At 40.7% G+C, this 25,818-nt stretch overlaps 1 protein-coding gene and 1 long non-coding RNA gene across 3 annotated transcripts in view; one reads left to right on the top strand and one right to left on the bottom strand.

The window, feature by feature from the left end:
- PLA2R1 (phospholipase A2 receptor 1) overlaps positions 1 to 13,611 on the top strand; it is an 81,493-nt gene extending 67,882 nt beyond the window's left edge. For both annotated transcript variants that reach the window (XM_065413477.1, XM_065413476.1), the window contains exons 24-30: positions 751 to 989; positions 1,998 to 2,166; positions 6,734 to 6,874; positions 8,253 to 8,369; positions 10,892 to 11,068; positions 13,230 to 13,259; positions 13,394 to 13,611. In XM_065413477.1, coding sequence (XP_065269549.1) covers positions 751 to 989; positions 1,998 to 2,166; positions 6,734 to 6,874; positions 8,253 to 8,369; positions 10,892 to 11,068; positions 13,230 to 13,259; positions 13,394 to 13,611 — 1,091 coding nt within the window. The remainder of the gene's footprint in view (positions 1 to 750; positions 990 to 1,997; positions 2,167 to 6,733; positions 6,875 to 8,252; positions 8,370 to 10,891; positions 11,069 to 13,229; positions 13,260 to 13,393) is intronic.
- LOC135885645 (uncharacterized) lies at positions 13,235 to 17,174 on the bottom strand. The gene is made up of 2 exons (XR_010561757.1): positions 17,134 to 17,174; positions 13,235 to 13,473 (listed from the first exon to the last, which is right to left on the bottom strand). It is a non-coding gene; the product is annotated as an uncharacterized LOC135885645 (long non-coding RNA).
- Positions 17,175 to 25,818: the final 8,644 nt, after the last annotated feature.

The following is a 25,818-nucleotide window of genomic DNA, read 5'->3' as shown; positions in this document are numbered from 1 at the left end:
GAGATGCTGCATAGGCTATGTGATGCTCTTTACAGCTAATTTCTGAAGTCATCCCTTAGTCTTTGTACTGTTTGGATTCATCTTTGGCTCTGAGACTCATGCACAATTTTCTCTACTTGAAACGATAGACCTCACAGTTGGATATGTACATTACTCACTGTGCAAAATATGTATTTTTTACAATTCAAAACCAGGCTCTTATTAGCATGATAAGCAGATAAACAAACCTTTGGATTATTCCAGCTCCTCAGTCCAGTGGGAGATCAAGGAGATCCCCATTAAGCAGGTGTGTAATGAGACCCTCTAAGGTTACTCTCAAAACATCACTGTAAAACAGAATCACTGAGCTGGTGCATGTTTCTGTGTATATAGTGCTTTATGGGTACTTACCCTGGGATTGAGGCCCACTGGCATTAGTTCCCCTTTGAATTCTTGTTGAAATTCAAAGTTTGAGAGTCGAGAGAAAGCCTTCCTCTCTGTGTACTGAATCCATTCATTTTCCACACAAATTCAATCTTTGGCCTTGCTGTGATTTCAAACAAGAGTCGTGTGTGTGTCTGTGTTTGCTGTGTTGACATGGTCTCAGGGATGTTCCTAGAAGAACTAACAGATTTGGGGGGTTTACATTTGTTTTTAAGGATAGCCATTCTGCTTTGAGAACTGGTATTTTATTAAACAATGTCTGTTAAAGGAAAATGTTTGATACTGAAAATACTGGATATTTTGTCTTTTTCTTTCTGTTTGTTGCAGATACATCCAAACATGCCATAGATGCATCTGAGATGTATCCAGTACCAGATACTTTAGAATATGGAAACAGAACATATAAACTAATACATGGGAATCTGACTTGGTTTGCTGCTTTAAAAACCTGCATGGCAAATGGAACTGAATTGGTCAGCGTTACGGACCATTATCACCAAGCCTTCCTCACTGTCATTGTAAACAGACTAGGATACGCCCATTGGATTGGACTGTCTACCTCAGATGTACGTAATGGGGTCTGTGCATATGAATATGATATTGTAGATTAGTTTTTACACTAACAAGATAATAAGCTGGGGGGGGGGGAAGGGAAATGCATATTCACTTGAAATTGGTGGATTTGTAAATGGAGATGAGCTTGCAGCAAAAACCTCAAGCTGAATACCCCTGTACTTGGGAGAAGTTTGGATCCTGAAGCAAAACCCAACTATGCAGCTAGGGCTTATCTATAGTTGTAACACAACATATAAGCTTCATTAAAGTAAATTGTAATCAGTGTGGTGTCAGCACTGCATGATGTGATGCTGGTATGATGCTAGAGTCCCAGCACTGAAAGGAAGCTTAAAGGCAGAAAGAAGAACATTCACAGGCAAAAAGCCTTTTGTAAGCTGACCACTGAAGTGGCTTTGTCTTCATTCTTGGTACACTTACGATCCAGATAACTACTTTATTCATGATCAGCTGCCACAGTGGTTCCGTTAGTACAGTAAAAGCTTTTTTATCCAGCATGTTAAGGAAATGGGGGGTGCCGGTAAGTGAAAAATTCCAGTTAACTAAGAGGGAGGGAGTTGGGTTGCGGGGCTGGGAGTTGGGGCGCAGGCTCTGGGAGGGAGTTTGGATGTGGGAGGGGGCTTGGGGCGGGGGGTTGGGGAGTGGGAGCGGTTTCGGGGTGCCAGATCTGGGGGGCGCTCACCTCAGGTGGCTCCCCACAAGCGGCAATCTGTCCCTGCTGTTTCTAGGCGGAGGCACAGCTAGGCGGTTCTGCACACTGCCCCCGCCCTGAGTGCTGGCTCCGCAGCTCCCATTGGCCAGGTACTGTAGTTTATGAGGCTCTTGCAGAATTACATAGTAATGGTCCTTGGGAATGTGTCTGCATCGTTTAGTTAGGAAGCTGCCTTGGAGGAGGAAAAGCCAGATTTGCCAGCCCATGAAAAGGATATCAACACAAAAGAAGAAGCCACTAATGTTACAGTAACACATAAAGAGAAATAATCCTAAATTTATTTTTGCAGAATGGGCTTAACTTTGAGTGGTCAGATGGTACCAAGTCTTTGTTTACCTTTTGGGGAGACGAGGAGTCACCGTCACTGGGCAGCTGTGTTTATATTGATATTAATGGGCAGTGGAAAAGTGCTAACTGTGAAAGACTTCTACAAGGAGCAGTTTGCCATGTGCCAACTGGTAAGTCATTGTTTCGTTTTATATTAAATCTCTGCAGCAACTAATTTAGTTTTACACATTGGCTATGGAAGTATGTGAACAGAAGTATGTTGGTTCACAGTTGAATACTGATTATTATAATATAAAATATATAAGTATTTAGGGCTAGAGTCACAAAAGGACATAAACTGCTTTAGGTGACTAAATCCCAGAATCAGGCCCCAGTGGGATTCACAAAACTCCTGCTCAGGTGCCACCAAACTCTTAAATGACTGCAGTAAAAGTTCCCTAGGCACCTGCTCTTCTGCCTCTGCGCATGTGCACGACAGCCCATGTCAGATGTCCCAGATGCCTAAGCCCCAGAGTCATGCACTAACTGGAGGAAGATAGGTGTTCCTATGCCTAACTTACCTGCAGGCCCGATCTAGTCAACGTGCTCAGAACTCATCTATTGGCTCAAGCCGCCATAGGCCAGTTCACACAAAATGAGCAGCAGCAGCCTACACCTCATAACCATTGATATCATAGTCATTTGGGATGTAGGAGACCCCTGAGGCGGAGAAGGGATTTGAACAATGATGTCCCATCTTTTGGGAGCTTGTTTTGAGCATTAAGCTATTGGATATTCTGATATGGTGTTCCCAGTCTCTCCTGTTGAAGCTGTTCCATTGTGGCGCAAGGGGACTGGGTCATGGGTCTCCCACCTCCCAAGTGAGTGCTCTAACTACCGGGCCACAGAGTCATTCTCATACTCACAATCTCTCTGGCCCCATGACTGAGAATCCGAAGCAGGTGGAGGCACCTCCCTGCAGCCCACACTTAGGCACCTAACTCCATTAGAGGGGCAGAGCTTAGCACACCTTGGCACCCACTGGCTAGCTGAGATGAGTAGCTGCCTAGTATGTTGGCTTTTTTGAATCCCATTCTTAGGTGCCAGTTTCTCCCCATTCATTGTATAGGGCCTAACTCAGGCTTTGTGAATCCTAGTGATTTTTAGGTGCCTAAAAGTTGGTGTGAAGCTAATTAAAAACAAAAACAAAAACTGGACTTTGGATTCCGGCCAATGGGAGAGACGAAAACACCTTCTTGTAACTAGAAAAAACTAATGAGAAATGTTAGATTTCTTGGATTAAGACTAGATTTAGCATGAAGTATAATACACTTTAATAAAATTCACTGAGCATGGATGATTTGGTTAGAAATGAGTAGACTCTTGTCTAGATTTCATGGATCCAGACCACAGTTTAAAATCCTTCCATGGATATCTTAGCCCTGAGGTAAATAGAGTTCCAGGCAATTTACTGTGTGAGGGGGGTTTTGAATAAGACCAAAACCCGAGATCCTGTTTTCATTCTCTTACTTTAATCATAAATCATATTGCAATGCCTAGGAAAGAAGGACATATTTAACAACACTAGTTATCTACTTAAAATGATGCATCAAAAGTGGTTATACAAAAGTAACTAACAGTTTTTAATTTAATTAAAGTTACTGTCTCTGCCGAGTCTTTTGCAGTACTAAGCAGTGTCCTTTAAACATTTCTTCAATACAGGACCACATTACCCTATCCAAGGGCCCAATCCCGCAGCCATTGGACTCCTATTGACTTCAGTGGGTGTAGCATGAGATCTATTGTCCATTTAAAAATATATATATTGAGCTAATTTCTCACCAGACGGAATCTAGGGTGAGGAGGGGCAGCAGGATCAGTCACAATGATTGTATTTATTATGTGGCTGTATCCCTTAATTGTATCTTATTTGGGTTTAGGAATAGCTTACTTCAATTTAGCTTATTCCTGCAAAAAAAAGAAAAAATAGATCTAAACTGTGGGTGAGTCAAGTTTCCATTTTTCTTTATAATTTTTACAATAAATAAAGATTTTCCATGCCATAATACAGTAAAAAGATTACACTGCTCTACAGCCAAAATGCTTCTGAAATAAATGTAGTCAAACTTTACTAATTCTGGGTCACTGAGAACGAAAATGATGCTTAAAATTGTTGATTGGCTCTAGTTTTCAAGATATGCTATTGGGTCAGTATATACGACCCTTGACTTGGGAATGGCGGAGGATAAGTGAGTTATAAAGGGAAGGGATCTCAATTTAAACCAGAAATGACTAAAATACATCTTTGACTGGATCTATGAATAAATCTATGACTGGGTTTGGACAGTACTTGCTTTTTAGGCAAAACAATGAATGATGCAATCTGAAGCTGGTATTGCGTCATACATGATATGAATTGCATCATGTTATTCCTAGAAGTCATGGATGATGCAATCATAACAAAGCTTACATCACTCTGCTGAACAAATTGCCCTATATCAGCTCTAGAAATCATACAGTGTCGTGCTCTCTTATTTGTCAGTGTTTGATTTTGCAAAGGGACACATTTCTGTTTAGCCAAAGTGAGCAGAGATGCCTCGTACTTGTGTGAACAGTGCAGATAACTTCTGCTATGTTTGTGGTGAAGTGACTTTTGCATCACAAAAGCGCAGTATAACCACTATGGTTAAGAAAGCCTATCACCTTTATTTTGGCTGTAAAATTGGAGATCAGGACAAGAGGTGGGCCCCACACATATGCTGCTACACTTGTGCAACAAATCTTCGCCAGTGGTTGAACAGGAAAAGTAAATCTATGCCTTTTTCAGTGCCAATGATTTGGAGAGAGCCAACAGATCATACCAGCAATTGTTACTTCTGCATGGTGCCTCCAGTTGGGAAAGGTGTGTCAAAGAAGAAAAAGTGGACTGTGCATTATCCAAACATTCCATCAGCTATACGCCCAGTACCCCACGGAGAAGGACTGCCGGTTCCTGATGCACCAGAATCATTCTCACTTGAGTCAGACGAGGAAGAGGAAGAGGATGAAACTTCTGGTCCTGAACCATCAATGTCACAGGACCCACATTTTCTCCCATCCTCCTCCTCTGAACCACACCTCATAACACAAGGTGAACTGAATGACCTTGTCAGGGATTTGGAACTACCCAAGAGTAAGGCAGAGCTGTTGGGCTCCAGACTACAGCAGTGGAATCTCCTGGCAGGTGATGTTAGGGTTTCCATGTTCTGTGACCGTCAAAAGGATCTTGTCCCATTCTTCTTCATGGAAGGTGATCTTGTAGCCTGCACCAACATCGATGGTGTGATGGCAGCCCTCAACATCGTTCACGATCCAGATGAGTGGAGACTGTTCATTGATTCATCGAAGACGAGTCTTAAAGCTGTTTTACTGCATAATGGCAATGTTTTGCCATCAATTCCAGTTGGTCATGCAGTCCATATGAAGGAAACCTATGACAACATGAAACAACTTTTGAGGTGCATAAACTATGACCAACATCAGTGGCAGCTTTGTGGCAATCTGAAGGTTGTTGTTCTCTTGCTTGGTCTGCAGACTGGATACACAAAGTACTGCTGTTTTCTCTGCCAATGGGATAGTCGTGCAAGAGATTCCCACTACAACAAAAAAGATTGGCCACTCCGACAGTCATTGGAGCCTGAGAGGAAAAGTGTTCAGCATCCACCACTTGTTGAATCAAGGAAGATTTTGTTACCACCCTTACACATCAAGCTGGGTCTGATGAAGAACTTTGTCAAGGCCATTGACAAAACACAAGCAGCTTTCAAGTACCTCCATGGAAAATTTCCAAGGTTAAGTGAAGCTAAGATAAAGGAAGGTGTCTTTGTTGGTCCTCAGATTCGTGAACTTCTTTGAGATGATGCATTTGACCATGCACTGCGTGGCAAGGAAAAGACGGCATGGAAAGCCTTCCAGTTAGTAGCAATAAATTTTCTCGGAACCAACAAGGCAGACAACTACAGGTTGTTGGTGGAAAACCTCCTCAAGGCATACAAAAGCCTTGGTTGCAACATGTCACTAAAGATATATTTTTTGCACTCTCATCTAGATTTTTTTCCACCGAACTGCAGAGCAGTGAGCGACGAGCACGGCGAGCGATTTCACCAGGACATTGCAACAATGGAGAAACGCTATCAGGGCAAATGGAGCCCATCAATGCTTGCAGACTATTGCTGGACAATGACAAGAGATGCTCCATTTAATGAATACAAGAGACAAGCCAAGAAGTGCCGAGTAGACACTGAATAGGACTAAACTATGTACATAATAGTTTTTTGCCTTTTGTTTCATAATAAATTTTATTTATATAACCCTTTTGCTGATTTTTAAAGTGTTACATAAACAGGACAGGTGAAATATTATCATGTAAAGCAACCATAGACACATGAAAAGATCTAGGTTTACAATTTATGATTAAAACTCTACTATCTACACAATATACATAGACATAAAATGTAAAAACTTAAATATCTTAGAAACCGTAGCCAATCAGTTGTTTTAATTGTCATATTTGAATTCAGCACATCAAAATACATAATAAATAGCACATTTTATCTCTGAAGCAGACGACTTCTCAAAAATTGTAGACCAGTGTTACCAGTTTACATGTATGCTTCTCCAGTGTAAAATTATTGCTAGTATTATTCTAAAATGATTTGTGGGATGTTTATTAATATATTGTGTTACTCCATTAAACCTACAATGTTATTTCTATCACAGAAAAGAAACTAATTGAATACAGAGGCTTATGCTCAGAAAAAAATGTCACCTGGATAAAATTTAGAAGCAATTGCTACAGGTTTTCCACAGTTTTCGAGAGTACAAGTTTTGATACAGCATATGAATTTTGCAAAAAGCAAGGTAATCTGTTATTAGTTATTTTACAGCAATAAAATGTCATGTATTCTTCTGAACATTTTAAATAAATTATTTAAATAGTGGCCTGTTTTATATGGGAGTGAAGATGATATTGTAGCTAACTAAAACAACTAACAAATGTTCTAAAATACATCAGGATATAAGTTTTCTTTGCATTTGTATACAATTGAATGGCTTTCTCTTCAGATTACTGTAAAGATCCTGTGATAACAGTCTGACAGTTTCAGATTTATACCTGCATTGTAAATTTAGAAGTTATATAGTGTAACCATAATTTAAAATCTCTAAGATGACTATGCATAATGTTGAACTTTTGAAGCGCAATATTAAGTTTTGACACCATGCAACAGGTGTTATTTCTTCTGTAGCAAAAGCCCATGAGTGGGAAATGTAACTTCCATGTGGTGTGTGAGAATGAAACAAAAATATTTTGTTTAAAGAGAGAGGCTGGAATTTTCAAAGGTGCCTAAGAGAGTTAGGTGCCCAACTCCTACTGAATTGCTTTGGGGTTGGAAAACTAACTTCCTAAGGCTCCACTGAAAAATATACTGTATATACTCGTTCATTAGTCCGTTTGTTTATAAGCCGACCCCCCCCCCCCCCCAAGATGGTTAGATAAAAATAGCAAAAACTGTATGACCCTTTCATAAGCCGACCCTACGTTTCAGGGGTTGGCAAACTTTGGCTCCTGGCCTGTTAAGGTAAGCCGCTAGCGGGCCTGGATGTTTTGTTTACCTGGAGCGTTCACAGGCACAGAGCCTCTCAGCTCCCAGTGTCCGCGGTTTGCCATTTCCCACAGCTCCCATTGGCTGGGAACGGCGAACCGCGCCCACAGGGAGCCAAGGGGCTCCATGCCTGCGGACGCTCCAGGTAAACAAAACGACAATGTATTAGATATTCAATTCAGTGATTCCATAGAGTTTAAAATCATCAAATTTTGGTGTAGACCCATTTATAAGCCAACCCCTGCTCTTTGATGCGTCACTTTTTTACCAAAAAATATTCGGCTTATGAACGAGTATATATGGTAAGAACGGCCATATTGGGTCAGACCAATGATCCATCTAGTCCAGTATCCTGTCTTCCAACAATGGCCAATGCCAGATGCTTCAGAGCGAATGAACAGAACAGGGCAATTATCGAGTGATCCGTTCCCCGTAGTCCAGTCCCAGCTTCTGGCAGTCGGAGGTTTAGGGACATCCTAAGCATGGGGTTGCATGTAGTTATTTTGCGAAGAGTGAATTGCGATTACAGCTGGAGGAGATGATTTCCCACTGTGTAAGGCTAGATGAATAGAGTTTAATTATGTTCTGAACATGATCAACAATGAAGAAACTTGGTATATATGTTTCATCTGCAGGATCTAACCTTTTAACTATTAAAGATGAAGATGAAAATGCTTTTGTTCTGGAAGAACTGCACCATTTTGGTTCTTCTGTCCAAAGGATTTGGTTGAACATTCAGTTTGTTGTGGACAGTAAGTAATGGAATACATTAATACAGGGGTCAGCAACCTACGGCACATGTGCCAAAGGTGGCACGCGAGCCGATTTTTGATGGCACGCGGGGCAGGCTGAGCCGCTCGGCATGCGGGGCGGGCTGAGCCGCTCGGTACGCCCGCCGCTCTGGGGTTTCCGCAGGTGGCCCCTTGCCAGCTGGGGTCCCGCCGCCGGTCCCACTCAGCGCCCGCTGCTGGCCTGGGGGAAGGAACCCCAGACTGGCAGCGGGCTGTGACCCCAGCTGGCAAGAGCCGACAGCCGAAACCCCAGAGTGACGGCGGACTGAGCCATTCAGCCCGCCACCGCTCTGGGGTTTCCACCGCTGGCTCCTGCCAGCCGGGATCCCACTGCCGGTCCCACTCAACACCCGCTGCTGGCCTGGGGTTCCTTCCCCCAGGCTGGCAGCGGGCTGAGACCCCAGCTGGCAGGAGCCGGCGGTGGAAAGCCCGCCGCCGCTCTGGGGTTTCGGCTGCCGGCTCCTGCCAGCTGGGGTCACAGCCCACTGCCAGTCTGGGGTTCCTTCCCCCAGGCCACCAGTGGGTGCTGAGTGGGACCAGTGGTGGGACCCCGGCTGGCAAGGGGCCAGCAGCGGGAACCCCAGAGTGGCGGTGGGCTGAGCAGCTCCCATAGACATTCATCTGTTGTCAGCAAGAAATTGCATTTTACAATATGTCATAAAACCTCTTTCAACTGGATTACTTCCAACAGGATTATTTTTCTACGAGACTATCTCATCAACACAAGTAACTCCTTCTACAGGTGTTATGCCCTGAACAAAAGACTCTGACCTGATTTATGCCGATGTAAATCAGGAGTCACTCCAATGTAGTCACACCAGCTGGAGAATTGGAATTAGGCCTAGCGGACACAGAAGAAGGGATGTTTCCCAAAGAAAAAGAGAGAGAAAAATAACAACAAAACACAAGACCAGGCACCATCTTGAGGGAGAAGTCAGCGCAAATGAGTTCATAAAATGCAAAGCAAATGAGTTGTATAAACTAACAGTGTGGTAGGAGAGAGTTTCACTTAGAGAGAACCTATCATAAATCACTCAACACTCAGTTTTGCTGTGCCATTTAAGAAAATATTTTTCATATCCTACTACCTGCTGCTCTCTTTTCCACATGGATAGGTGTTTGTATGTACAGCAGCTTTGCAGAATTCTACTCTTCTAGGGCAAGTAGGTTTTTTAAATGTCGGATATATCCTTAGTTATTTTTTGTCAAACTTTATAATAAGGCTAAGTATTACAATGCAGTTACATAGCAATTACAATAAGGTTTTGCTTTTCCGTATGCATTACTACTGATTCATATGATCAGAAGCTGACTAGATGCTTGATTTACTTCGTACCATCCCATTGGTGTTCTTAATACATATTCTGTTGGAAGCCAAGTATGGAAAATACAATGTACTAACACTGTGACTTTTCTCAATGCAGTTTATAATTACATTGTAATTACACTGTGTTTTTTGCTATGTAATTACAGTTAGCTTTTAAGGTTTGATCATTTTATCCATTATCCTGAGAAGTGGTGGGCAACAAGTGTGTTGCTTGGGCTGCTAAGTTTCATGACAGCTCAGTCTTGCCAGGCTGCTGAGATTGCATACAAGACAGAGAATGACAGCTTGGAGTAGGGTGTCATAAGGTCCTATTGCCCTGAATTGAGGATGTTTTCAGTACAGACCTTCTAAAAAATGTTAAAATGTATTACCGGCACGTGAAGCCTTAAATTAGTGTATACATGAAGCCTCGGCATACCACTGCTGAAAGGTTGCCAACCCTTGATTAACTGCATTAATATGATGGTACAGTTTCATTTCTTAGTTTAGCGTTGACAACCACATACCAGAACACTCAACTTGTTTATCTCAGCTGTCTTTGTCAGTTTAGGGTGCACTGGAAATACAAAGTTCTATCTCTGTAGCTATTAAAGCTGTGACCATTCTGGCTTGTGTCCCACTATAATGGCTGGCTCACAGGAAGGATAATACCCTTATTCCTTTCCGGGGCAGGATGGATGGTCACTGCAGAGCAGATTCCCTCCTGCTTCACATCCCCAACCACTCTACTCCACAGCGCAGAGAGACACCCAGTTTCATTGCCCACCCCTTAACTGCTCATAATGGATGACACTGTTTTTGCTGTGAGAGACAGGTTTCTCAATGCTGGGCCCATATGCAGTCTGCTCCTGGCAGGTAGGCTACCTCTCTGAGGCTCTGATCTAGGAAAACACACAAGATCGTGCTAACATCCATCCATATTCAGGAGACACGCAAGTGGTTTCCTGAATAGGAATGCTTTCCTCAATTGGAGATGGAGGGAACAAAAGAAGCTCCAGCAGTGCATATCAGAGAAGATAATTTTGCCCATATTTTTGGGGAATTGGCTCTTCAGAATCCCCCTATCTAGTTGTCCTCTCCTCATTCTTTCCTGTTCAGCAAGTATTTAAACACGAATTACACAGACCTCAGGGTGCTTAAATATTTTTGCCTTTAGATGACACAGTAACATGGATTGATGGTTCTCCCTTAAATTATTCAAACTGGGGCATCAGGGAGCCTGACTTGGATCATCTCAAAGGGAATTTTTGTGTTGCTTTGAGGACCACAGATGGAGTATGGCAATTATCTCCCTGCAGAGAGAAAAAGGGATTTGTATGTAAAATGGATACAGGTATGTGTTTTATGTGAAAGAAAGTAACCATCTCCTTATAACATTGTTTTATATGCCCCTGGTTTCCCCTTTTCCTTACTTTAGGCTTCATCTGAAATGGTGTTCAGTTAATGGCCTTTAATGCCATTGCACCTTCAGTTTCCCATATGTCTGCAATCCTCTTCACAACTGGACTTTGCATCCATGAAGCCTGTAGTCACATGCCTCACTTGATTTTGGTAGTCTATAAAGGATTTTTCATTTTTTATAGATATTTTTTGTCCCTTTTTATTCATGGATATAGCTTTGAAGAAGTGAACTAACTTCAAAGGTTGCAATTTTATTACTGATTTTTTTTCTTAAAGATCATTCTTTATTTCTGGTCCTCCCTAATGCCATTCAGATTTAGCCTGTAGGACCCATGAAATCCTTAGTTGTGGTCACCTTATTTTGATGGGGATGCAGACCAGTTTGTAGTTGCGGGGACAATGGGCACTGCTACTGATGGTGCTAGAGCTGCTGTAGCTGCTTTCCAGACTGCTGAGTCAGCTCCTCTGCTGAGCAGACTATGTGGCCTCCAGCCACAAGGGCAGCTTGCTAAATAATGTGAAAGACAGCCTAGGATAGTGGACTGAACAGAAGCAAGCTCCCTTACTCTAATCCTAGTTCTGACTCCCACTGTGGCCATAATCAAGTCACTTAACCTGTCTGTCTTTGTCTTCCCTCCTATAAAATGGGGATATTTAATAATTACTTTACAAGTACTTTACTTACTTACTTTATGCCACTTCTTTAGTAGATTGTAAAGTGCTACTATATAAGTGCTAAAGTTCACCAGAGTGTGCACAAAAGCCTCCAGTACCCCCCAAACTCTTAGCTTAGTCGAATAATTGTTCTTTGAAACACTTTAGAGTGTTGGAAACTTCAGACAATAGTCTCCATTTGTACAATAAGAGATTCTGCCTCTCCTTTTTTACATGAAATGAAATTAAATGCAATATAGAGCATCCTAAAGAATTATCTGACTGACCCTCCCCGAAGTACCAAGCCTGGCCTGACACACAGTGCTACTCTATAGTCACAGGGGACAGGAATCATTACATTTTGTGGATTGAAAAAATTATTTTGCAGGCCTACCTAAAAACACTAAAATCAGCATTAGCCCTGCTAGTTAGTCTTAAACCAGGCCTGTGTAATGGTGCTCCCCTACTTGTCCAGGGTGAGAATTTCTAATTTTTTTTTTTTTTTTTTGAGTAAATATCACTACCTTTTTCATAATCACCAAGGCTGATGTGATGGGAATGGTAAAGTTTTGTGATAATTTTGCAAGGTTATCTTGTGCCAAACAAACAAACAAACAAACAAACAAAAGGTGTCCCAACATTAAATTGTGCCAAATATATTTTGGGGAAAGCAGTAGAATCTTCTAAGTTTTCTTCTCATGAAACAACTGGCTCATAAGGCAGGTGGCAGATAGAAAAGTCTATGCATAAATACTTGGATACAACTTTCAGTCATCCACTGGATCTATATAAGAACTGTAGCAGTGTGGAAATCAAAGATCTAATTTTACTATGTCACTCAGTAGTATAGTGTATGCCTCACAAATATTAATGAAATTAGCCCCACAATTCCCCTAGAGGTATGTAAATGTTATTTCCCCCCTATAGAGAAGGACTTGGCCACAGTCACCCAGGAAATTTGTGGGAGAACCGGGAATAGAATTCAGATCTTCTTATTCCCAGGCTGATTCCTTAACCAAAAGACCATCTTTCCACTGTACGAATAGAAAAGACTTCAAAGTATTAGAGCTTGACAACTCTCACCCAGTAGATGCTCAATCCTGCTTCCATTGAAACCCATGGCAAAAATCCAGTGACTTCTGCAGAAGCAGATCAAACCATAACTGAGCATTCCTGAACTTTAGCTCCTTCATATTTAGACCGTGCTTATCTCACATGCACTTTGGTAAGTGAAGGAATTTAAAATGACGCATCAGGCCATATTTATCGCAGTCTGTTGTAACTCCCATTGACATCAATAAAGTTAAATCAGGGATGGCCCATTATTGTTATAAAGTATGTCCCCTCCCCCACAAGTAGCAACTTTACAATAAAGCATGTATGTTAACTTTTATAAGTTGTCTGAATAATTTTCATGCTAACTCTGGATTCTGTTTCAGATATCTTTGCAACAGTGCAAACAGTAAAAGGTAAATTCTACTATGTGATACATTTATATTTTTATCAGAAATACTGAAGCTAAAATGTTTTCTGCATCTATTTTTATGACGTTACTTTCTTTCATTGTTATAGAACTTTTCTTCTGCTTCTTCTTTCCTTTTAGCATCACACAGTGGGATCGTAGCTCTAGCTGTAATGGTGACACTGGTGATGGTGGCTGCTATGTCTACATTTCTGTGGTGCCTGTACAAACAGAACAACAGTCTCTTCAATAGAGTACAATGGTTCAGAAATCCAGGTTATTCACAAATGAACTCTGAAGATCTAGCTGTGGAAGAAAGCATCCTCATTTCTGATCTTGAGAGAAATAGTGAAAATTAATGGTGCAAGAAGGACCAAAATAATTGCATTTAATACAGATAATACAAAGAAACTCTACAGAATAGTTCATTTTATGAACTAGTTACTACCTAGGACCAAATCACACCTCAGTTTTTTGCAATGGACAAAATGAAGAGTGGAAAAACCATTCAAAGGAGCAAATATCTGTCAAAAAGAAGGGGAGTGAAACCTAAGTAGCAGCTGTATGTCCCCTCCCTCTGTTCCGGTGGTAGCTTCTCTGTGTGAATTCTCTGCAATAAGTCCTCTGCAGATTTTTAGGGAGCACAAATGGGCAGAGAGGGGTTAGAACCAGGAAACACATGGTATTCTCAGCATCAGCCCATCAGCATTAACTTGGGTAGGTTTGCACTCCATTCCTGGAAACTCCTGTGGAAAATGGGTTTGCTGATTAAGAACAGGTTTCCTTTGAAGCTCTGATAGGGGATGGATTGTTCAAGGATTATCACTCTCTGTGATGATGCAAAAACCAGGATGTTTGCCTCTTCTGTTCTTACAGATTCAAGTACACAGGGCTCAATCCTGCTCCCATTGAAGTCAATAGTAAATCTCCCATTGACTTCAGTGGTACAGATCAGGCCCTGGGATGGAAACCTGTTCTAATTTGATTTTGATTCAATACAGTTTAAGTGACCAGCCCTAGGAGAATCACAGTGAGTCTTTCCCTTGTGAGAGAACCTAGAATTCTCCAGTTGCTTGAAGATCCTCAGGGTAGGCCCACAGATCTCAGGACCTGCAAAACCTCTCATACTACATGGGACAATTCAACCGAAACCCTATGGCCTGAAGGCAGCAGAGATTTTTCACTTAGCTTTGTTCCTTCTGTGTATTTTGTTGTTTTTTGTTGCATTTTATTTTACACAGGAGGCAAAATCTGGCCATAATTAACACTAAATTTTTGCCCTGATTTCAGGAAATTTAAAACATAATCAGATTACTACAATAATCTTTTGATCAATACCCAGTTTTGTGCAAAGAGAATGACACTAGTATCATTTTTCAGACATAGGAATACCCTATGTAGATTTCCAGCATGTGGAGAAGTAGAGCCATTCTTGGTTGGTCTGCTTGCCTGTTTTGTTTAGGGGTTTTTTGGTTGGTTGGGCTGGGGTTAGTTTTTTATTTGGTTTAATTTTGTTAGTTTGTTTTGCAAATATAAAATTGGGGGGGGGGGGGGGGAATTGGGAGTGTCAGAATTGACCAGTTCAGTCCACCATTCCTACCTTATTGTTAAAATTGAAATACTTAAAACTTGCCATGATGTACAGACTTTGACTTCTTCACGTTGTTAGTATAATAACAGGAGTTACTCCAAGTTACCTGTTAAAGATTAAACTTTGAGATAACACACTTGTTGGGGGGCAGGGGGTTTCTGCAACAAACTAAGCACCTTGCTTTAATCGTATTTTTTTAGTCAGTGTCTGTATGAAGAAACTGATTATAATCAGTTTCACTCAAGCTATGGTAAGAACTTCCTTTACTTTTCTCTTACATAAGGAATTACTGTTACACCACCTAATTCTCATAATTACAGTTAGCACTAGCCCAGGACTATACGTGTTGATTGTGTTTTCTGTTCTTCCTTGTATTGAACTTCTGTTTTGATTCCTCTAACTTGCTTTTCCTGGATCACAGCCATTTTGTATTATTCCTAATCTGAAAATTTGGTGAACACATTTTCATTCTGATTCATACTAATATTGATGATATTGGCAATTTGTTTCACTGTTATTTCAGCTGGAAAGTTAAAATAGTGTACAAAAAAATAATGCTCTTCTGTAGTTTTTTTCCTCCTTAATCTTTCTCATTTTAAAATTGTGTTTGAGCCAAGTTCACCATTGACAGAAGCAGGCACAAAACACTGACTGCAATTAAATCACACCTATTTCACCAACCGCTAATTCATTCCTTGTCCTTGTGTGGATTCACCAGAGCTGGTGCAGGGAGGTGTACATTGCACTTTGCTCTGCCAGCCCATCCCCTTGGAGGGAAAGAGAGCAGGCGATTTTCTTCTACCGTGTTGTTTTTAGACCTTCCACTGACTGAAGGCAGACTTAATTCCTTGGGGGCCTCCAATGCACAGCATCCGTGCATCTCTAACCACCCTGGCCACATCTCTTTCTTGAGATGCGCTGTATGTCAATGGGACCTCAGCCAGAGGGGAAGCTGTGGTCACTTTTCACTCCGGTGCTACTTCCCTCTTCCCCCAGCCTCACACTGTTGGATTTTCCACCTCTAAAGCTCTGCCAGCACAAACCTGGGCTGAATTTAGCCCTTAGCTGAATTTTTTTCCTTCCTGGCCATGACAATGTTATAAATCCATGTTAATAAAATCCACAACACACCCACACACTCACATACTGACATAATGATTGTGCAGCTACACTCTGCACATTCAGCAACAAGACTCTCAACCTTCTGCTCCAAAAACACAGGTCTCTTCCTGAGCCACAGTGAAACCTCCATTAGCTGTTAGTAGTATGGGGGATAGTATAACTAACTTTATAGGCCAGCCCATGAAACTTGCGGCCTGATTCTGACCTCCTTTACATCACTATAAATCAGGATATAAATATCCATGATTACAAACACATTGGCAGATCTTACTCTAGCCAGTAGATGGCAGTGGTATACATAAGAGCAGCCAACTCATTTATAGTTAACTGGTCTTAGAAGTGAAATAGATAGGGTACTACCTATAAGGAATTGTACAGGGTCAGCTCTTACTCCTTTTGAAATTAATGCAAGTGTTGCCACGGATTTTAGTGGGTGCAAGATTGAACCCTTAGGATGATATTTGCACATATATCAATTTAATTTATAATTAGAATCAGTGGGAGGATGACAATTTCATTTTGTGACAGCTTCCAAGGTTTCAGAATTTGTTTTTGTTCCAAACTGGAATGAAAACAAAATCATTTGAAAATGTTGAGAAGCAAAATTGTGTCAGAATGTCCATTTGGGATTGAAAAGGTCAGATTTTAGATTCCCGTCTCTCTGGTATCAATTGGAACATCCACCTTCGACCTCAAAAATTTTGCTGTCAAAAACTACATCAAAATCTTTACACCTCTGTGAAATGTTTTAGCTTTGATGAAACAGCAGATTTTGATGATGTTTTGTCAAGTGTTCCAGCAAGCTCTATTTATTATAGCGACATTTGTTTTAAGATATGTACACATTCCTCTTTCTTTTACTTGTTGACTCTCAGCACAATATCTTCTTTATCAAGGCTTTATGTATGAAATGAAAAATGCAAAAGCAATTTTTATCATCTACTGTTTTGTTTCAGTTCTGTTTCACTAGTGAAGGCAGATTTTTATCCTTCCTCAGGGCTTATTCATAAGGAGCTGAGCCTTGGACATGCTGAACACCCTCAGTTTCCACTGACTTTAAGCAGAAATTGACATCAGTCTAGATTCAGATCTTAAATACTTAATTAAAAAGAGGGAGGGGGTTAAAAGATACTCTAGAGTATTACCTCGCTTTAAATTAGAGACTCACTTTTGATATTCTTGGATTTTTTTCCTTAACTCTTCTGTAACTTCCTGATGCTTCTGTAATGGAGTAACTAGTGGTAATGATTAAGGAAAAGTAAGCATTTTATCAGACTGGATTGCATACAAGTGATCATGTCTTATTTCTGTAATATCCATTCTAACATATATACATTTCCAAGAAGGCCCAAGTAGATAGAAACAAAAATCCCTCCTTTACTACTACTTTGTATTTGGGTTAATAAAGTATGTTATTTTTTGTTAGGCAGCTGCTAATTTTGACAAGCTCTTAAAAAAAATAAAAGCAACCTCTCAACCTACTGAATAGGTCTCCAATTTTAACAAATAAAATAAACTGGCTTCTAAACAGATCCCATTGGAACAAAAATTAAATTGTAAATATGACAAATCTTCAAATTCATGATGGTTAGACTGTGCCCTGCTCATGGATGGTTGCACAGAGGAATAAGGTCTCTCTTCACCCCCCTCACCTCCTATGATACAATCATGTAGGAATGCCATGGATCTTCTTTTTGTGGAAGAATAATGGTGGCTGCATGTCTAATACTCTCCCAACCTTTCTTAGTGGGTAAAAAGGGACAGAGATGAAATGGAGCCCTGGCTTCTCCTTTTGTGTGTAACATTGCTACCAACATGGCACCTATATTGTATCAACATATAGCAGCCATTTTTGAGTTGAGGTTACACTGGAGTGCCTAAGCCTGTAAAATTTTAGGCCTGATTCTTATTATATTTGCACTAGTATAAGTCCTTTAACTTCAGTGACATACAGCATTTTAAAGGAGAGGAGAATCAGGCCTATTAAATCTCTAATTAACAAACTACGGTCTGTAAGGCAGGCCAGCACACAAATAGTGGTGTCCAGCCATTCAGGCAATGGCACTTTAAGCTCCTCCACAATGATTAGGACAACTGATGGAGTCTGACAGCTGTGCCTAAAATGAACTATATTGTATCAACACATAGCTTTGAGTCAAAAAATTCACTCATGTAATTGGTTTCCTTTTTATACAGATTTTCTTCAGGAGCAGCTGAGAAAATCCCCTCCACTACCCCAAAAACCATATGTGGTGGGGATTTTGAAATGACTATTAAAAATTACCCTTTCAAAACTGTCTCCTGAGCATGTTTCTTCAGATCCCAGCTCTGAGGCAGCAACTTGGGAAGGCTCCCGTGGAAGTGGGCCCAGTAGAATGCCTCTCATTCTGCCATCTGGCAGTTACCAGCAACATAGTCAAAGAAAGGCATAGCCCTTTTCCATGGCCCAACATTCCTTCTTCCCCTCCCTTCCCCCCCCCCCCCATGGGGCAAGATAAGGGATTCCCTTACCCCTTCCAGGCAGAAAGTAGGAGATATGCACGTGGAGAACCCCCTCTGGCTGCAGATCCGTAGGGAGCAAGCCAGCACAAAGATAATGATTTGTAAACTGAAGGAAAGGTGGAGTCCAGCTAGTCAGCAGCTTCAGGCATAAAGGCTTCATTAACATTTGTTTCAGCATTGCGTCAAAAAGCTTGATGCTTTAAGGCTTGATCAGCCACTTATGCAGAAACCCTAACTTCAGTTGCTGCCAACTGGATGGAGTATGTAAACTTTACAAATAGCTCTTAATGTATCTATACAAATAAATGAATAAATAATTCTGAGGCTTAATTAGGTATGGGCTCAAGCATACAACCCTTACTGCCACTAATAGTTCCACTGGCAGTGCCTACACTACAATCCTTTGAGAGATCTCCCACTGTCACCAATGAACTTACCTATCTGTAGTCAATTAGTTAGCTAGTTATTTACTTGGTCCCATCCGTGTACTTCCTGAGTACCTAAAATTCAATGTGACCGGAAGGATTCTTTCTTCAAGGGCAAGAATCTAACATGGCTGCTGCCACATAGGGCAAATGGGCCAGGCTGTGGACTGATAACACTTTCCAAGTGATTTCATGGTAAGGACAGATGAAATTACTTTAAATGCAAATGTATTTGCAAAGTTTCAGTTTACACGGGGGGAGGGATTACACTGTGGCTTTAAAAGCCACAGGTGCCTTAGGGTGGGGATGGAGGTACAACAAATCAGCAGTGGCTTCTGGAAACTTTCTGCCTGTGACGAATAGAGACAAATAGAATACCTACATGGGCATTAACTCCAGCACTCCCCATCGCTGGCCTCCAGCCAGGAATGGCCATGAAGGTCGTGCCCTCTTTGGGGTGTTTAGTATCTACACTCACCTACCTCCTGCAATTATTGACTGCAAGCACTAAGATTCTGGCTAGAGGAGCATATTAATTAATTAATTAATGGAGATATCCTATCTCCGAGAACTGGAAGGGACCTTGAAAGGTCATCGAGTCCAGCCCCCTGCCTTCACTAGCAGGACCAAGTACTGATTTTTGCCCCATATCCCTAAGTGGCCCCCTCAAGGATTGAACTCTCAACCCTGGGTTTAGCAGGCCAATGCTCAAACCACTGAGCTATCCCTCCCCCCAAATTATAATAATAATTATAATAATATAGGAAAGGGGAGAAACTATTTCGTGTGCCCTCTAACCCGGCCCATGTGTCCACACATAAGCAGCCAAAATCTAGTCCCATAAGTAGATTTAGTTAATAATTTGGATTTTAACTATTGATATTAAGACATGAGCTTCCCAACTCATCACTCTCCTTGCTATGGTCAGTAACAAAGTTGCTTCACCCTTTTCTAGTATAAAAAAATATACAGTGAAGTCAGATAGGTTTCTGTTGGCCTTATGGGGTGTTCAGCTACCTGTTCCTAGGTAGCACAATGCCAAGAATGCTAAAAGCAAAAACCAAGGGGAATTAAGATCACAATCTGAAGCAGTGTTATAAAGACAACAGGGATCAATTATTCTTATTAGTCAAGAAGACCAAAACAAGAAGTAATTGACTGAAAAAGCAGCAGGGAAATCTTTATATCCATAGGAACAGTCAGACAGCAGGACAAGTCGCCAAAATAAATTGTAGAATTACCCTCAGTAGAAATATGCAGTTACATTGGATACCTATGGTATTAGGATGATCAAATCACTCCAACAATGTTGCAGGGAAACAGACTAGAAACCCCACTGGATGTCCCTGCAGTTGATCCTGTGTAAGAAATCACAACATATTTTCTCTATTGATGAAGCACTATTCCCATCCTGCTCTCTCCCCACCAGCCATCATTCCCCATAAGTATTCTACAAACACAAACTTGGCATTCCAAGACCCTCCAAAATGGTATTCAGGAAACATCTCCAATGCACCATGAAAGGGGTCAGAATGAAAGCCAGGAAGGAAGTATATAGACAACAAAACCTTCACAATCCCCACCACAGCTGCCAAAAAACAGGCAAACGAACAATAAACAGAACACTCACAAGATATAAGAGAAATGCAAATTGCTAAGGAAGACTAGGAATCAACACAGAAGCCTCATGGAAGGTGAGATAGTGAGTCAAGAAGAGAGAACGTCTGTTCTTCATTGTATTTTTTACAGAGAAGCCATAAACAAACTTGCAATTGGACACTTGATAGTCATTTTATCATTTTAGTAACTTGAAAATATCTGTATTGTACATGATGCAACAAATCCATGGAAGGGAGTGGATAGGCCCTACCACAAAGCACCAGACTCCTCTGAAGCACTAAAGAAAAAAGATTCTTTTTCTTTAAATAAATGTTATTTGTTGCTTTGGATATCACCACAAGAAAAATAATTCTGGCTCAGATGCCCTCCCAATGTCTCTGGCCAAGATATCCAGATAAACCATGCCTGAGCTCACTATCCAGGGTGAGCCTAAGCAGATTATCTGCACTCCTGGGCAAATGGTTACCAGTTCCCCTGCCAATCTCCTACGTGTAGTGGCTGCCCCCACTTTGAAGGCCCCTTCCTGAAGTGCAGTCTACAGGGATCCACATTCTCTCCACACCTGAGAGAGAAATGGAGACTAATAGCACTTCCCTTCATTAAGGATGCTGAGATGAGGTCCGAGAGGGCTTTGTTTGGGGCTAGGCATCTATACCACCCAGCTAAAGCAACATTCAACTTGAGAAAATCACAGCACTAAAAGTACTAGCTGCTAGGTACCAGACTACAAGCCAGAGAGTTCTGCTTTTTCATCCCTGCTCTGGCACTGATTTCCTCTGTGGCCTTAAGAAAACTCACTTAATCCTGCACCCTCAATTACCCAAACTGTAAAATGGAAATAATAATATTAGTGACCTCAAAGGGGGTAGAACTGCAACCACAGAGGGCTAAAACTACTTCATAGGTGTATTAACATTTAACCACTTTGGGAGAGGCCAGACATTGTGATGATTAATTAATCAGTATACGTTTGTAAGCATGTTGATGCTATAAAGTGTTAGATGCTATTAGTAACATAAGTGCTTTTTAAAGCAAAGGTCCTATTGTTTCACATAAAATTACCACATGTGGAATGAAAAAAAGTTTACATGGAAAATAACAAAACTTGTTGGGCACAGACCAAAACTTTGCAAGAGATTCCTGCAGCATACTGTGATTTGTTTAATATTTTTATTTCTGGTGGATCTTTATTGAATTAAGGAGGATGATGGCATTTAGACTCCAAAAACAGCTGGAGGATCAAGTTTGTTAATTGTTTGTTAACCTTCTATGGAACAGATTGAATTTGAAGTGTGTATAAAAAACATCCCAGGAAAGCATCAAAAGTAATTCAGATCTTTTTTGAAAAGTAACACTTAAATGTGTCTTACATATTTACCAGTAATGAAAGAGAAAAATGCGGTGTATTTTATTATATGAGGTACTAGTAAGTTCCCAAACTGAATATGGAGAAAAATTCAGTCTTAGCCTCGTTTTCTCCATTATTTTTTCCCCACACTGTTCAGCAACCTTAAGGCTGAAATAAGGCCTAATCTTAATGAAGGGATCTATGGGAAGAGTTGAAGTTATATGTTTGTTCTGATATAAAATATATAGAGAAGAATGCCTATTCACGGATTGTAGGCACTCTGACAATAATGAAGGGGGAGATTTTTTTCAAGGGCACAAATGGGATTTGGGCACCTATCTGCTCTTTGTGCCTTTGAAAATTTCCATCTACATTTACAATCACAACTATTCGGCTGTATCAAGCAATAAAAAGAACAGACTGGTCAGTGGATAGTAGACACCACAGCAGCATATCCCCATCCCACTCCACTTAAAAGTCCTCATTCTTCCCCTGCATCCCTAGCAAATAGATAGTGTTGTGTAGTGTACAGATATTTATTCCCAATTGCTAGTATATTGGGGGGCAGGAGAGGGAAAGGAGGTTTTTCAGGGTGGGCATCGAACCAGAGTCTGGCTCATTCAAGTCAGCGTTTGGCTCACTATAATTAAAATATATGCCATGGTTAGGAAAAAAAGAGTATAAATGCATTAAATAATACCTACCAGTAGTTAAAAAAAAGAAAGGCAAAGAAATTAAATTTAGGAATGAATAAATGATTTGTACCATTTGTTTAACATGCTAGAATTATTTTGCTATTTGATACAGTTGCAAAACAGAGACATCTGCTGTTATCAAGCCAAGTGCCAGCACTGATTTAACTGAATGTATTATTGTTTTAAACAGATCGCCTGAGATACTGACTTGATTTTTTTGTACCTCCATTATTTAGTACCTAGTGATTTTCAGCTGAATTGGTTGGCCATGAAATTAATACTGGTGGTGTGCATATTTTTTGTTTTTGTTTTAATATTTTAAGTGACATTACAAGTTCTGCTAATATTGCTAAACTACCATAATGTAGAAAATTTATTTTCAGTTTCTTTTAATCTCTTCCCACCCTTGTCCTTCTCTCTTTCTTTAGTCCTAGTTGTCTGCTAGTGCTTATGTGTAGCAAATACTGAGAGCTACTGGAGATGATGCACAAAAGCAATTATCATCTGAGCCAGTTCAAGAATGCTGAAATTGTCTTCCATCCCTCCCTGGGCTGATGAGTTAAATTGCAACAGATAAGGTACAGTGAATATTCATAATATAGTTGACGGCGATTGATTAAGTTTAAATGAGCCCCAGGCTGATCAAGAATGTGAATCTCCAAATATGATCACACATTTCTGGAGTAGTGGGGAAGTCTCAACATTGGGGGAAGGGCTATGCATAAACAAAGGACACAACTCCTCTTTCAAGCAGGTGAAGGTGCCATAAAATGTCACAGCTGTTTTGGATTGTGGGCCCAAATCATCCAGTTTGTTTTAGGCCTTCACTTGTAAAAAAGAGGATGGATATCCAATAATTGTTGGTATTTACTATTGTACCTTTGATAAAGCAAACATTATTTTAATAGCAAAAGATTCCAGATTGGCCCACCAGACAGTCCACAAGGCCAATAACCAGCCAATCATTTGTGGTTCAGAGGAAGATTAGCAAAAGAAAAAAGTAGACAGTTACATAATTTAACGCTGTGCTATTTGGGGACAGGTGCAGTATTAGTGGATTGAGCACAAGGCTGGCATTAATGAGGTGCCACACCTGCGTTCTATTCCCAACTTTGGTGTTGACTCGTGACCTTAGCTAACTCCATCACTTTCTCTGTCTTAGTCAGCCCATCTGTAAAATGGGGATAAGGATATTTACCCAAGTTTCAGAGTGGTATATATCACATTGGTATGCGATCATGTGCCAGCAATGCCCCTCTGCCCTGTACATTGGCCAAACCAGACAGTCTCTACGCAAAAGAATAAATGGACACAAATCTGACATCAAGAATTATAACATTCAGAAAGCAGTAGAACACTTCCCTGGACACTCAATAACAGACTTAAAAGTGGCAATTCTTCAACAACAACAAAACTTCAAAAACAGACTCCAACGAGAAACTGCAGAACTGGAATTAATTTGCAAACTGGACACCATCAAATTAGGCCTGACTAAAGACTGGGAGTGGATGGGTCACTACAAAAACTAATTTCCCCCTGCTGATACTCACACCTTCTTGTCAACTGTTTGAAATGGGCCACCTCGATTACATTGGCCTCATTAGCATTACAAAAGTGATTTCCCCCCCTTCTTGTCAACTGTTGAGAATAGCCCACTTCCACCTTAATTGAATTGGCTCGTTAGCACTGACCCCCCCCCCACTTGGTAAGGCAACTCCCATCTTTTCATATGCTGTGTATTTATACCTCCCTACTGTATTTTCCATTCCATGCATCTGATGAAGTGGGTTTTAGCCCACAAAAGCTTATGCCCAAATAAATTTGTTAATCTCTAAGGTGCCACAAGGACGCCTCGTTGTTTCCACCAGTGTGAAGCATTCTGGGATCAATGGCTGAAAAGTGCTATGTGAGTCAAAAGAATTATTTATCTATTAACTGAGGGGGGAAATCCTTCCTGACCCCTTTAGCAACAGTTCGAAGTATCCTATTTTATACCTCATCATTATAATGCTTCTCAGGATTTGGGAGAAGACCATTATCTGGAAAATTTGAATGCAGAACTACGTTTTCTAAGTTTTATTTTAAAACCAAATTTGGAGTAGCGTTAATTCTAAAACCAATCAAAGCTAACACCAGTGTAATGAACAACTACCAATTTCAGCATAAAAAAGATGCACAAAACAACTGTTCTTTTCATTGATGTTGCGGATAAAAAAAGTGGCACAGTGTATTGCCAACCAAAAACTTGTTAATGCTAGAATATGTGTTAGTAACAGTCTTCTGAAACTGTGGCATAATGTATAAAAAGAAACTAGAGTAAGACATCTCTTCTATTTAAATCAATGTCAGACACTAAATATGTGTTTCCTCCGTGCTTCTTTTTTGTGTCCAATGTTTGGGTTTAGGCATATTTTGTCAGATAACTGAGTCTCTGCTCACGCTTTGGCTTTTGAAGCCAAGCAAGACTCTTGGCTTCACTCTAGCTTGTTCCCACCTTACAATGTTCTGTCATGCCTTGTCTTACAGTGTGCCTGACCATAAAAGTGTGTAGGCGTAATGGTTAAAGATAAGTGCTTGGTTTGCAGTTATGATTGGAGTTAGGGTTTCACTTACAGCTCGGGTTACTGGTAAGGCTTGTGTTTGTTTTAAGTTTAAGATTAAAAGTATTGTCAGTGTTTGTGCCTGAGTTAAGGTGGGTTACGGTTAGTATGTGGTAAAGATAATTCTGACACATTTTTAGCACTTTCTATTTTAAGAGCTGTATAAATGTTAGAAACCAAGTATTCCATGTGCACAAGCTGGATAGCACTGTAAAATGCACATGAACATAAAGTGTGGAATTTATAGAGTGAAATGTTGCCATTGCAGAGCAAATGTGTCATGATTGATGCTCTTGAATTGTGCACATCAGTTACAGATTTTATGTACACAGATTACAATTACTGGTCTTTGTAGACAGGGCTAGTGTATGCGTAGTCTTTTTTAAGCCCTGATCCATATGTGTATTCCACATGTGGTATGCATGTGTACCATATGCCTGTGATAGATTTCTAGCAAGTAATGTTCATTGGTCTGCACCTGCACAGTTGCCATCTTTGTGTTCCAAACCTAGGGCATAACTCGGGCAGTGTGGACCAACGCCTCTCCAGTTCCTTCTTATGGCCATGTAGCCTTAGTCAGAATCATATATGTCCACAGATTTCTCCGTGTTTCTTCTTTGGAACCTGTTAAGATATTATGCATAGTTTTTAGTATTGTTAGAG

The sequence above is a fragment of the Emys orbicularis genome, chromosome 11 (genome assembly GCF_028017835.1).
Source record: "Emys orbicularis isolate rEmyOrb1 chromosome 11, rEmyOrb1.hap1, whole genome shotgun sequence".
In the NCBI taxonomy this organism is placed as follows: domain Eukaryota; kingdom Metazoa; phylum Chordata; order Testudines; family Emydidae; genus Emys; species Emys orbicularis.
The sequence above is the reverse complement of the archived record's forward strand: the minus strand, read 5'-3'. Positions and strand labels throughout refer to the sequence as shown.